The following is a 14,219-nucleotide window of genomic DNA, read 5'->3' as shown; positions in this document are numbered from 1 at the left end:
TTTTTATAATTAACTCGCAGAATACCCGTTCCAGGATGCGTATAAGGAATACATATAGCATCAGTTTTTAATTTTATTTTTTTCTTTGTGGAAGTGAATGGTTTTGGGACAAACCCTGTAAATTGTAAAGTTTTTAAAAAAATGTGACTTTGTTGCCTAGAATATGTATCCGATACTCAAGTATTACATGTACATGCATTTTTTGATGAAATGCTATGCACCTGAATACAATTTTGTAATTATTGTTGTACAGATTCTGTTTTATATTTAAACTGTTTAAAATGTGACCTGATCTGTGGAAGCAAAAAGGTCACTTGAACTAATCCAACTGTAACTTAACTGAAAATAACTCACGTGATTTTTGACTGAGCTTGTAGAGGAAGCATTCTCTTGGGTCTGCTTGATCTTTCATAGAAAGTTGAAGAAGAGAACCCGATTTCTTCCATTTCTGAATGACCCACATTCCTGGAAAAAAAGCAAAGAAAAGAAAAAGAAAATGCATATGAACTATTTTTGCATTTTCAGATATGAACTTTAGTGTAAGTGGAGATGGATAGATCGACAGTTCAATGATGATAAATACTATGAGACAATTGAAAATTTACACAGACCTCCTACTCAAGACAACAATTGATCTAGAAAATAACTCTTCCCTCTGCCAGAAACATCACTCATGAAATATGAGAACTAAAAAAAAAAAAAAATATTGTTCTGAAATATTTCTTCATCTAAAGACCATTCAGACCACTCTTTTCTGCTTTGGCAGTACAGAATCAGCTTCACAATTTACTGGGTGAGGTGTTCATCTCTGCAATCCCTTTCTCACATTACTAGTCCCTTTCTATCCAATCGTTATTTCTATGAAAGTTGCTCGACTGAGCTCCAATCTCTAATTCATCCTTGTAAGCCATTCACAGCAAAAACTTGCATGATTTTCCTTTCCTTCTCCAAGTGCCTGACAGAATTCCCATAGACAAAATTTCTTCTGCTTACTTACAATTTGATTTTCTTCTTAATCCAAACACAAATTCTTATCATAAACCATGTCACAAGTAATCAAACATAATTTATATCTTTAATGAACCTTATTATTTCCATTCCCTCATCTCTTGACTAAAAATTATACTTCATTAACTATTATGCTTCATTAACCCTTATCCTCGACTAGCTCTTGGCTTTGATAAGTGTGGACCAAATAGTAAAAAACTGCCTGTAAATCTAAAAATATTAACAAGGTTTTGCCAAATATTACATACTTACACATAATGATGGGATCCTTGTGACGTCTAGGCCATAACTACTTATGAAATAGAATATTTATAAAAGGTACATTTTTACATTCTTTTTTAAGGAGTTTGAACTGGCGAAGCTTCTTTTTAAAAATACGAAGTGTGAGAGGATCCAGCTCCGACTTTTGGCATGTGAACAGAAGCAGCTCCAAAAGTAGTGAAGCATTTAAAGGTCTATATGTAACGATACTTGGAGCATTTTTCCCCCCTTCTTTTTGAGAATTTCCATTCACTTTTTTAAAATTCAAACTTACATTCATAATTCTGCCCTAAATTTTCACTATTCACATTCATGCCATTATATTTTTTATATTTTATTCAAAATAAATTGAATAAGAATTTTGGGGTTTTTGTCTAGAATACTTCCTATATAAAAAAACAAAAGTAAAGAAAAATCTGTATAGTGTACATACCTTTAACAAAAAAAAAATGTACTCCAAAAATTATGTAAATTGATTAAGTAGTTTATTTTTATAAAGAAAATCATTTGTAAATATCTATATATATAAAAGCGAAAATGTATGTATGTATGTATGTATGTCCGCTTTTCCTCGATGTCCACAAAAGGCTTCTTTCAGAGAAGCGCTTGCTCGGTTCACAACTTCTTAAAACTTTTTATATCTATAAATTGTAATATCTCAGAGTTACCCACGGAGCTCGCCTGTCTATTTAATTTTATTGACTTTCAAACGTTAATTATTCGACATTTCCCGCATCGGCACGCGTTACATTCAGTTTTCGGTATAAAAAAAAGCGAAACTCGACTCTAATAACAGAGCCGTTGTCTCAAGAGAGCTAACGTTTGTTCAATGTCGACTTCGTCATATCAGACTGTAGCTTTCATTTCGCTCCTCCTAAAAAACAGGGAGCGGGTTTTTAAAAACAAACAAACCGATTTATTCACCTCATTCAAAACTGTCCCACACAAAATGGTAACTGCTGAATACCTATCGCCGTCACGTCAATTAAAAACGCGCACCTGTTTTTTCTAACACTTTACTATTTTCCAACTGCGCGTTGTGAAGGCTTCGTTTTTTTTTTCACGGGCACCTGTTTTGTTTTTTTTCACATTTTCGGGGGGGGTTTTTCACATACCCCGAAAAACACCCGGGCAACGCCGGGTACTCCACGCTAGTCATAACATAAATCTCATGTTTGAAAGTTATCTCCCTTTAATTTTATTTTTGTAAGTTATTTTAAAATGGCAAATAGATAGCCACTCTTTGGTTACTCATATAATTTGATTTTCTTTTTCAAAAATAAAACTACTTGATCAATTTATTTATCATTTTTTAAATATATTTTCATTTCATCAGGTATTTACATCAAACAAACTTTTTTTAGTTTTAGTTTTTTTTTACATGGGTGGGGGTGGGGATTCTGGACAAGAATTAAGCTTTTTCATTAGATTTGATCAATTTTTAACTTCTCGTTTTTTTTTCCTTGTGTTCACTCACTTTGTGTTACATATTGTCCCATAAATTGAAAATGGTGATATAAAAGGAGAACTTGTCTTGACATGATGAAAGAGAGGCATATACTATTAAGTAAAAGGGAAATTACCCATGTTGACAAGTCCACTACTGTTGTATAGCGTTCCCAGATGAGGTCCTGATAGAGAAAGGAATGTGTGCATCATTGGAAGAATATGAGAAATTTCTGGACGAGCCAAAGCTGAGCGAATGATGATATTTCCCAATGAGTGGCCAATGAAACTGAAAAAGAAAAATATGATCACAATAATAACAAGGATTAATTAATAAAATAGAAGTTTCTATTCTGACGTAATAGCATTTACCATTAGAAAATTTTAAGATAAACAGATTTTTTTTTCTTTTACTATCAGGGTTATCCAGTGTTGCTAGAGATGAGCCTCAACAAGGTGAAAAATTGAATATATAAATTAAGCCAAAGATCATAATATAAGCAAACACAAAAATAAACTTCTTTGATGTGATTTTCAACTTAAAAATATATATGATCTGTATTCAAATGATAATGCTAGCCTAATATATATATGCTTTTCAGTAATTGTAAAACGTATTCCTAATTCAATTTCCTTTGTGAAACAAAAATGTAAATAATAAATCTCCTAGACAAAAGATAGAGTAAGCTGTCAGATAAATGACTCACCTGATTCGAGATGGGGGTTTCAAGTCATACATATGAATGTAGCAAAGGATTTCGTTTACTAATCGTGTGGTCATCAATTCAAAATCAGCAAAAGTGTCAGTCTGCAATTAAAGAAAAACATAATTTTTTTTTTTTCTTTTTAGATTTTAGTTACACCCAACCTTTGTTATCAACCATGAATCTTTCTTAAAGAAATGTGGTGGGTGGGTAAACAAAAAGAAATTTAACTGAAGGCAAATTTGTAGCGGTTATAAATAATAAAGATTTATTTTCTCTCATGGAAATATGCCCCTGCTAGGGGATTTGGTTACAGACTGACCAATCAACTTACAGGGTGCATTGATTTCACCTGAGGAACTACTTTCAGCCCCTTTGTGAATCACGGTCGATCAGAGAGATAACGTCCACTTACTCTCTCTCCTCTGTTCCTGTTCATGTCTACTGGACGCTCAAGCATCAACTATCTTTCCCTGAAGCTGACATACTTTCTGGAACCCAAAAGAAATTTATACTTTCCTCACCCGGACACTGTCCAACTTTCTTCCACCTATACTTAAGGGTGTCTATAATTCAATAAACCCGTTTATTGTTATAATAAAGTTTTATTTCTTATTTTGTGCAGCGGTTTTCATACTAATAAAATAAAGAAGTTGGCCTTAACAGCTCATTAATAAGGCCAGTTCATATAAACTAATAATCATACAGAATATTCCACCCTTCCCAAATGTCAGCCATGATTATCAAAATGTTGTAACAGACCTGAACAGATAAGCAGGTGTTGTGAGGAAGGAACAGTGGTTTCAACAAAATGTGACAACTTTTTGCACCTTAAATGACTTATTTGAATGGATGCAGGGACACTTTAATGATCGTTTCATCAGTAATTGGAGTGATTTTAACTGGACTTCACACACACTGGATCGTAATATCCAGATTTTATTTTCATCTGTGATGGGTTATTTCAATCTCCAGACTAATTGATTAATAGAAGAAGGTTGTCACAGCTCAAAATCAGTACAGTGTCAAAAGAGGGTATGTTACCGAAATTGATTAATTAAAAAAATTCTTAACTGTAAATGTGTCTTATTTATATCTTACCTGATTGCGCTCAGACATCACAAATTCTATTCTGTTCCCGGGAAGAGCCATCTCAATGTATGTGCGAACCAGCCGCAGATCAGAGCTATTACCTGGTGGAAAATCAAATAAAATATTGTTACTTGTGTGACTATATAAATTTAAAAAAAAAAGAAAAAAAAAAAAGATAAATAAATAATATGAAACGATTTATTTACCATCCAAGCCATGTACACATATGATAAGATGGAGATGATCAGTGGAAATACTGGAGTCATAATACTGTGGGGTCAAGAAATATGGAATGCTGGAGGCTACTGACGAAAATTCACTGAAAAATAAAATTGAAATAAAATTAAAATAACATAATTAAATACATAATTTTGCTAATAGTCGATCAACGGATAAAACTTTACATAAACTCTATGCATAAGAACACAAACCCATCACTAACAAAAATGATAACTTTCAGCTATATTACAAAAACCAATTTCAACTATAAACTCAATGAAAAAACAATGAATTAAATGATATATTAAACCCATCCAACAAAATAAAAATATTAAACTAATAATATATTACACAAAATTTAAAACTTCTAACTTACTAATTAAAAACAATAATACTATTAATCCCACACTGAGCCAAACAAATGTAATACACATTTTATATACTATCCATACAAAGAATTTCTTCCTAACCAATCTACAAATTCATGTAATACATAATACATATATTAACCATACGACAACAACCCTCTCTAGACGTCTCACATATCATCTATTAGAAAACAATGACATTCAACATCATAATACCACTCATAAAAAACTAAAATCAACTGAAATAAGAAATATATTTAACACTAAAATTAAGAACCACAATAATTGCACAGATTAAAATTACTAGAAGCGATCCTAATGAAAAACATATAGCCCAACATTTAGAAAACAGCATTTAGTATAGGTACTAACATATTAAACATATTTACCAATATAATTAATCCTATATATAATAAAAATGCCCCTCTGAACCAAAATACTGTAAGTTTACAACAATAGATGACACATACAAATTTATTATTTGCCAATATTTTATGTAACTTTATAACGACATTTAAGACACATTCATAGGTTATAATAAAATCCTGAATTTAATCCTAGGAGTGAAATCATCATCATCATCACAATCACTTACAGACAAAGTAGTTCCCAAATAAGACCCCACCCTTCATAACTGATCCATAAACTCATAAACATAGCATTCACCTTCCATTCCTTGAAACAAAAAAATAATAAGGTCTCCCTAGACATGTTTCTGCTTTTCTGATTGGATGATACGCGACATTCTCCTATTCCAGAATGAAACTAATCCTGTTTTTTTTAACAAACACTTCGAAAACTTAAAATTATTGTCCTTACTTACTGTTAAAAGAAAAAAAAAAATGTTTTTGTGAACAGCTCGTGATAACTTTATTCTTTTTTAATTAACTAAAAAAGCATTCAAAACTACGTAACACAAAAAATTTTATCCACATTTCTTTTATTTTTCGTTTTTTTTGGTGGGGAGGGGATTCCATATTTATGAATGTCCGATAACGTGTTTCCTTATTTTCGTTATTGAAGGAACAATGAATTTAGCCCGTCACAACTTACATACTCATACTCTTCCTCCCTCCCTCCCTGTCTAAAGTCATCATACGCCTTATGATGAATATGGATAACATTTCATGTTTTCTTTTTCATTGAATTCAAATAGTTTTATTTGTTTTTTTTCCTTTTTATTTGTTTTTCTTTTATTTTTGGGTGCACTCATTTTACTATCTTTTAAATTATGAGAATTTTAGTTTTATTTAGACAGTGTTTTTTTTTTTGGTGTTTGTGTTTTTAATACGACAGTGTTTTTTATGTGCGAGTGTGTTTGCGCACGTGACTATGTGTGTGCGTTTGCACGTGCAACTGTGTGTGTTTGTGCGTGTGTGTGCGCACGCTAGGGCATGTGGGTGTGTGTTTTTAATACGACAGGGTTTTTTTTATACATGTGTGTGTTTGTTTGTTTGTGTGTGTTTACATTATGTACACCTTCACAATTTTCTGTAGAATGACGACTTTAGATTTTCGACTATGTTAAGAAAATCCCAATTCTAATTTTGCTAAAACAAGTACTTTCAGAGATCACTGGCTGCCAGGTTTGTATGCACGTGTGATAAACACTTCTACTTCTCTACTACTGACACTGCACCCCCACCCCATTTTTTTTTTTTTTCACATTTGCAGATGGAGATGTTGACAACAATTATAACAGTAAAATTTGGGAGAATTAAAAGGCGGTTGTCTACTCCAACAGCCGTTCTAAATATTGGTATGTTGATGGTTTCTATTCCGAAAGCCGTTCTTACCATGTGGAGTTTGGGATGTCTATTCCAAACACCATTCTTAATATGACAATACTCAAAGAAGTGAAGTGAAAAAAGTCGTAATTGTTTTTTATGTTGATATAAGATGACATCAAACTAAAAATTTATTTAATACTATTCGTGGAGGAGTTGAAAGGAAAAAGAACACTTGAACAACAAACAGAAACAGATAGGACTGCTACCACTGATTTTAATCGCTTTAAACAGTGAATCTTAAACTTCTGTTTTTACTTTCTATTATTATTCTAACTAGCCTGAGTGCTTGGCATTGCCCGGGTGTTTGGAGGTGTGTGTTGAGCAAAAAAAAATAAAAAATAAAAAATAAGTGGTAGTAGGCAGGCAGGCTCGAACCTGTACTGCGAAGCAGGAAAAGAATGTGAAAAATAAAAACATGTCTTTGCTATTGCGCCCATTGCCAAACCAGAAACGTAGGTTTAAATTAAGCCTAGACAATCAAAAAGAGGGGATGACTTCTGAAAATATCAATGAAAAAAGCGACTCCTTCCTGTAGAAAAGTGCCCAGTTGAGGGTGAAGTAATTGATGTTTCTGTCCATTTTTCGATATTTGTTGTCGAAAGGGTTGAGATTCAAATGAATATCCATCTCGTCAAAATCCGTCGCGTCGGTCAAAAGTTTTAGATATACATACATACATTTAAACAGACAGGTGAGATTTATTTTATAGATGGACCATTTTTCGTAATTTTATTAATTAATACTGATTTATGCATTCTGTTTCTTTAGATTCAAACAGTACCTGCAGTGAAAGCCAGATTATTATATTTCGGTCATGGCCACCAATGTCCGCAATTGTTTAGGGACGACAGTAGCCACCAACAACCATCATAATTTACTTTTTTGCAATGGGGGTTGGGGTTGGGGTGGTGGCTTCTACCAGGCAACGCGGGTTACCAGGTCCTGCTAGTATATAATAAAAATATAAAAATGAATAAATAAAAAAGACTCTACCACATTCCTTCTATATCCTTCCCTCCCTGAGAGACAACCTATTAAAACTAACTTAATAAACAAAATTAAACAAACAAAATAAAATAAAACAATTTTATAAATTATCTACATAAAAGAAACCAAAAAAGCCTCTTTTATAACAGCAAAATTACTCCTATGACAATCACAGATCGAAAGTGTTCAAGAAAAAATGGCTGACACAAAATTGTTTGGTTACACCTGAATTTACCACCTGAAAACAAAATACACGCTTGTCAAATCGAAACAATTAACTGAAAACCAACTAAACTTGCTTCAACAATGACTTTCTGCCTAAATATATGCATAACATACATATAATTTTTAACATTTTGATGGAAAAAATTTTTTGAAATGTTTGAAAAGTATTTACAGTAGTCTACTTGTTTTAATTTGACAAAAGTTAATTTGATCAAACATTTTGCAAAAAACTATTGGAAAAAAAATTTAAAAAAAGGAATGCAGAATAACAAAGATTTCTATACGAAAAAAAATTTCAAAGTCAAAAATAATAAATACAATCTTATTACTTTTAATAAGTTTACACTAGAAATACATTTATCAACCAAAAATAAATGGAAGGTGTAATTTTTATTCAGTAATTGTTGATAAAACCAACTCATATAAATTCATTTTGTTCTCCTCCACTTCACGGGTTTGGACAGATGAAGAAAGGTTGTTAGGGATGAACAACGGTTTCAAAAGGATGGGGTAACTCCTCACACTTCAAATGATTTGTTTAATTGGCTCCAGGGACACTTTAATGATCGTTTCATCAGTAAGAGCTGTGATCTTAAATGGACTTTTTTTTATAGGATAAAAATGTCACTTATTCACTACCATGAAAATATTGTATGAAAATTTTTTTTAAATGTTCTATTTCCTGTGGAATTTTTTTTTTTTTTTCAGGTTTACAAAAGTTATTCACCCAGTTGACTCTGAATTATTAAGGAATTATCTCCCTTGATCATAATAAACTTTCCTACAAAAATAAAATAAAATAAAATAAATAAACACAAATTGATGAAAAATATTTGATAAAATAAAGAAAAAACATTCTTTCCTGGTTATAAATAAAAAGATTACTTTGTTCTTATGGAATATTTATCTGTATTTCTTTTTATTTGTAATAATTTTTTGTAAAAATAATTGTTAATATTTAAATTACCTTTATCAAATTGGAACAGCATATTTATATTTTGTAAGAGATATAAATACACTAATATATATATATATATATATATATATATATATATATACATATACACATACACACACACACTAGCCTACGTGTTCGCCCTTAAAGGGTAAGATGAAAAATGTTCAAAATAAAAAGTGATTTTGAGATTTTATTTTATTTTATTATCTTGAGAAAACATTTTTTTAAGTGATGAGCGAAAAAAATAAAACTCAGGAAGCCTGCAAGCACTAATTAAAATTAAGGAGGCCCTACTAAAAGCACTACTATAAAACCAAGTTTCTACCTCCCCCCCACCCCCCTCCTTGAAGAGAAAATATTTTTTAAGTAAGGCCTGAAAAAAGAAAAATAATAATAAATCGTCAGAATCCACAGGAGCACTAAAAGCAGTAAATATGATTATAAATATAGTTATATATTTTATATCATTATTATTTTTTTTTTTTTTTTTTGTGGAAAGAAATGGCTAGAGTGTTTTGAAACTTTGCCTGAGGACACGAAAAACGAAATTCCCTACGGAGAAGGCACAAAGTGCTTCAAATTCGGCGATGGCATTAAAATAAAATCACTCAAAAGGGTAACTCTACCATGTATCATTGCTAAAATGAACGTTAAAATAACAAGCGATGTTGTTGATGCTGATATCCCTCTGTTATTAAGCAAAACCGCAATAAAAAGGCGTAGACGACCTTCAACTTTAATAATGACACAGCAGAAATGTTTGGCAAAAGAATAAAATTACTGTGCACCACTTCTGGCCACTACCACATCCCTATATCCAGACCTCTACCAGACCGGGGTAAGTTACGATATATTTTATTTCTAAACAAAATAAATAAAAAAGGCAAAGAAGAAAAATTAAAAATTGCCACCAAATTACATCGACAATTCAGCCACCCCAGTGCACAAAAACTATGTGATCTTGTCAGAAGTGCTAGTTTAGAAGATGCTGAATTTATGGACATCTTAAGGAAACTCCCTCTTACTTGTCAGACCTGCATCAGGTATAAAAACCTGCACCTCGATCTGTTGTAGGATTACACTTGGGAACTTATTTCAACCAGACTGTAGTCATGGACATAAAGTACTACACCTGGTTGACCATGCAACAAGATATAGTGTTGCTGTCCGGCTTACAGGTAAGGAAAGTTCTGATATCCTTACTGCTATCTTCAAACACTGGATTGCATATTTTGGTGCCCCAGGAGACTTTCTTACTGATAATAGCAAAGAATTTGACAATCAATTCTTCCGAGACATGGCTCAAAACTTGAATATTGTAGTCCGTACCACTGCCGCACAATCTCCTTGGAGTAATGGATTAAATGAAAGGCACAATGGTGTTCTGGGAGAAATGGTCAAGAAGACACTAGAAGACGTTCAGTGTAATTTTGAAGTTGCACTATCACGGGCTATCAATGCCAAGAATGTACTTCACAATTCATATGGTTATAGTCCTAACCAGCTGGTTTTTGGTAAAAATCTTAACCTGCCTTCCCTTTTGAATGATCAACTTCCTGCACTAGAAGGTGTAAGTACTAGCCAAATTGTTGCTGACAACCTCAATGCAATGCATGCTGCAAGGAAAGGTTTCATAGTGTGAAGCCTTTGAGAAATTGAGATGAGCCCTTCGTCATCAGGTGAGGATCACCATAACTGATCAATACAAAAATGGTGACCTTGTCCTTTTTAAAAGAAATGAATCTGATAGATGGCTTGGTCCTGGTGCTGTCATAGGCTGGGAACATAAACAAGTACTGGTAAAACATGGAGCCACATATGTTAGAGTGCATCCCTCTTGCTTAATTTTATATCCTGACACACATCATAACACCTCTGAGCACCATGACACCAGTGGACGAATAAAACCTCAGAGCCAAAATAATACCACAGTAAGCAATTATATGCCAGTAGATGACGGGAGTAAAACTGCTGATAATCCTGAACAGAATGGAGCCAATGTATATGACACACTACCAAAAATGATCACCAAATCTGTGCAACTGCCTAAACCAGGCCAAACTATAATATGCAAATTCACCAATGATGAAGACCAAGAATGGAAGAAACTGAATGTGATCAGTAGACCTGGTAAAGCCACTGGCAAAAATAAATATTTAATGAACGTTGTTATGGAAGAAGGTAATCCATTCTGGCTGGATTTTGAGAATGGGGTCTTGGAGTGTGAAACCAATAATGACGATCAAACACTCACTGAACAAGCCCCAGAAGTAAATCTAATTACCGACTCCTCTAATGACGAATATGACAAAGCCAGGAAGAGAGAACTCCAAAGTTGGGCTGAACATAAAGTCTACACACAAGTGCTAGATCAGGGCCAACCAAAGATAAGCACAAGATGGGTCTACACTAACAAAGAATCCAATGGCAAACGAACTTTTAAGGCCAGACTTGTTGCCAAAGGCTTCCAAGATAAAGATGCCTGCAATGTTAGAAATGATTCACCAACATGTTCCAAAGAAAGTTTAAGGACAATCTTAAGAGTTATGTCATCAAGTGGTTGGATATGCAAATCCATGGACATTAAAACTGCTTTTTTACAGAGCAAACAGTTAGATCGACCCGTTTACCTTCTTCCACCAAAAGAAGCTAATGTATCTCCTAGTTGCATTTGGAAATTATCCAAATATGTATATGGTCTAATTGATGCATCTTGATCCTGGTACCTAACACTTAGAGAAGAACTAGTAAAGGTAGGGGCCACACCATCGAAATATGACCAGGCTATTTTCACTTGGCATTTAAAAAATAAGCTACAAGGCATAATTGCCACTCATGTTGATTTCTGCTTTGCGGGGTCAGAAACTTTTGAGAACAAAGTCATTAATGAGCTTCGTAAACTTTTCAAAGTAAAATCTAAAAAAGTTTCAATATATTGGATTAGAAATAAAAAAAAAAAAATCCAATAATAACATCAATATTGGACAAGATGAAAACACAAAGAAACTCGGACACATTTTGTTGCAGAATGGAAGAAGGTCGGAAGATAAGTTAACATCAACTGAGATCACCGAACCCAGGCAACTAATAGGTCAGCTCAACTGGCTAGCCACCCAAACGAGACCTGACCTCAGTTTGATGTCAGTGCCTTAAGTTCCATATTAAAACAAGAAAATGTGGAATGTATGAAAGAAATTAATCAAACCATAAAAAAGGCCAAAAAGGAGAAATCTCAAATTCATATTCCAAATCTGGGAAACCCTAAATTGCTGCAAATCACAGAATACAACGATGCATCCTTTGCTAACCTAACTGACGGTGCATCACAAGGTGGCTACATAATTGTTTTGGTAGGTAACAACAACCAATATATGCCAATAGCCTGGCAATCTAAACGCATCAAAAGAATATTCAAGAGCACTCTTGGTGCAGAGACTTTGGCCATGGTTGATCTCACTGAAGCCTGCATTTATTACAGAAAATTGATATTAGATCAGTTACAACTGGAAGACAACTCTACTAATATCAAGATAAAATGCAAAACAGACAATTCCTGTTTGTATGATGCGGTGCATTCTACCACACAAATACTTGATAAAAGACTGCGAATTGAAATGGCAATTCTTAGAGAAATGGTTGACAGAGGAGAAATTGCAGAGATATCTTGGATACCCACTGATAAACAGATTGCTGATGGTTTAACCAAAAAGGGAGTCCCCTCCTTTAAAATTCTTGGATTCGCATCTGAACCAAAGGAATCATCAGTTTAATTTTAATACGTGGAGTCATACAATTTTGTTCAACCATTTCCTCCTTTTTCTTCTTTTCTCTGCAGATAACTTTTTGATGCTGTCTCCTGAAAAGTCCATCCTTCGTACCAGAAAGGAAAGTGGGGAAGTGTTAATATTTCATCCTAGTTACCCTGCCCAAGGACAGACTGATGATCTCCCCTTGTATTGGAGGAGGGCCGCCAGGAGGTGGAAGGGATACTGACAGTTCATTACTTCTCTTCGAGACAAGTCGCACACGTCGTTACTCTGAATAAACATCTTCCATTTACCACATCATTGTCTGGACATTATTTATTTCACTTATAGCATGCGGGATCGGATTTTGCATACAAAAGTATTTGATGAAACTGCAAGCAAATCAAAGATCTTACTTGATAACAAAAAGTGAAGCAGAGGAATTATGGTGAAGAAAAAGGTGATTTCACGTGAATGGATAGTCTGGTGAAATGTAAAGTATCCAATGACGTTAAAATCCAAAAATGTAAATCCAAGAAAGTTAATTAAATTTCCATAATAAAATATAAAATAAAAATATTTTAATTTTTTTTATTTCATATTTTATTTTTTATATTTTATTTATTTTTTATTTATTTATTAATTTATTTATTTTTTCCATTTAGTGGCTTTTAATAACTCTTGCTGACATTTTCTTAAGTAATAACCTGTACATTTCAGTTAATCTCTTTTTTCCTTATATTTTTTGCACCTTTTAACATCATTTTGTCTGGGTCATTTCGACATTTGCTTTTCTATTTTATCTATCACCATTTAATATTTTTTTTTCACTGATTTTTCTTAATTACACTTTGTCTCGGCAGCAGTGTTAAACGCATATCTTATTTTTCTTTTATTAATATTATTGGAATTTTTTTCCCCCTTTTCCTTGTACATATTTGTGAATTATTCCACGGTTTCGGCCTTTTGGATTATTTTGGACCATCTTCCAATTACATGATTTTTTTCATTTTTTGTTATCAAGTAAGATCTCTGACTTACTTGCAGTTTCATCAAATACTTTTGTATGCAAAATCCGATCCCGCATTTTACTGATTTTTACCCTCTGATGAGAAGGAAAGTATTTCTTTGAAACTCTGCGGATTAAGGACTATCCTCTTATTAAGTGTTTCCTTTTCAGATTAAAAGTTTTTAACTCTTTTTGAAAGTGTTTTTTTAACATGTTTTATTAACTATTTGCTCTTATATATATATACACATGCTTTTTATAATATTGGTGGATATTGTTTTTTTGAGTGGGAAAGAAAGCATAGCATTTGAGCAGTGTCAGATACAGTGTCATATGAAACACTCTTTTCAACTGCCAAAGTAACTGAGGTCTCAAATCTACATATCTATAAAAGTGAAAGTGTCTG

General features: G+C 32.9%; 1 protein-coding gene across 1 annotated transcript in view; it reads right to left on the bottom strand.

Moving 5' to 3' along the window:
• Positions 1 to 14,219, bottom strand: part of LOC145261143 (protein FAM135A-like) — a 567,493-nt gene that overhangs the window by 21,221 nt on the left and 532,053 nt on the right. The window contains exons 22-26 of the mRNA XM_080119438.1: positions 4,718 to 4,830; positions 4,521 to 4,612; positions 3,423 to 3,523; positions 2,853 to 3,004; positions 355 to 465 (exon numbers count right to left, since the gene is read on the bottom strand). Of these exons, the coding sequence (XP_079975564.1) occupies positions 355 to 465; positions 2,853 to 3,004; positions 3,423 to 3,523; positions 4,521 to 4,612; positions 4,718 to 4,830 (569 nt within the window). The remainder of the gene's footprint in view (positions 1 to 354; positions 466 to 2,852; positions 3,005 to 3,422; positions 3,524 to 4,520; positions 4,613 to 4,717; positions 4,831 to 14,219) is intronic.

The sequence above is a fragment of the Euprymna scolopes genome, chromosome 3, assembly GCF_053919585.1.
Source record: "Euprymna scolopes isolate OS-2025 chromosome 3, ASM5391958v1, whole genome shotgun sequence".
Lineage (NCBI taxonomy): Eukaryota > Metazoa > Mollusca > Cephalopoda > Sepiida > Sepiolidae > Euprymna > Euprymna scolopes.
Note: the sequence above shows the minus strand (reverse complement) of the source record. Positions and strands in the feature narration are given on the sequence as shown.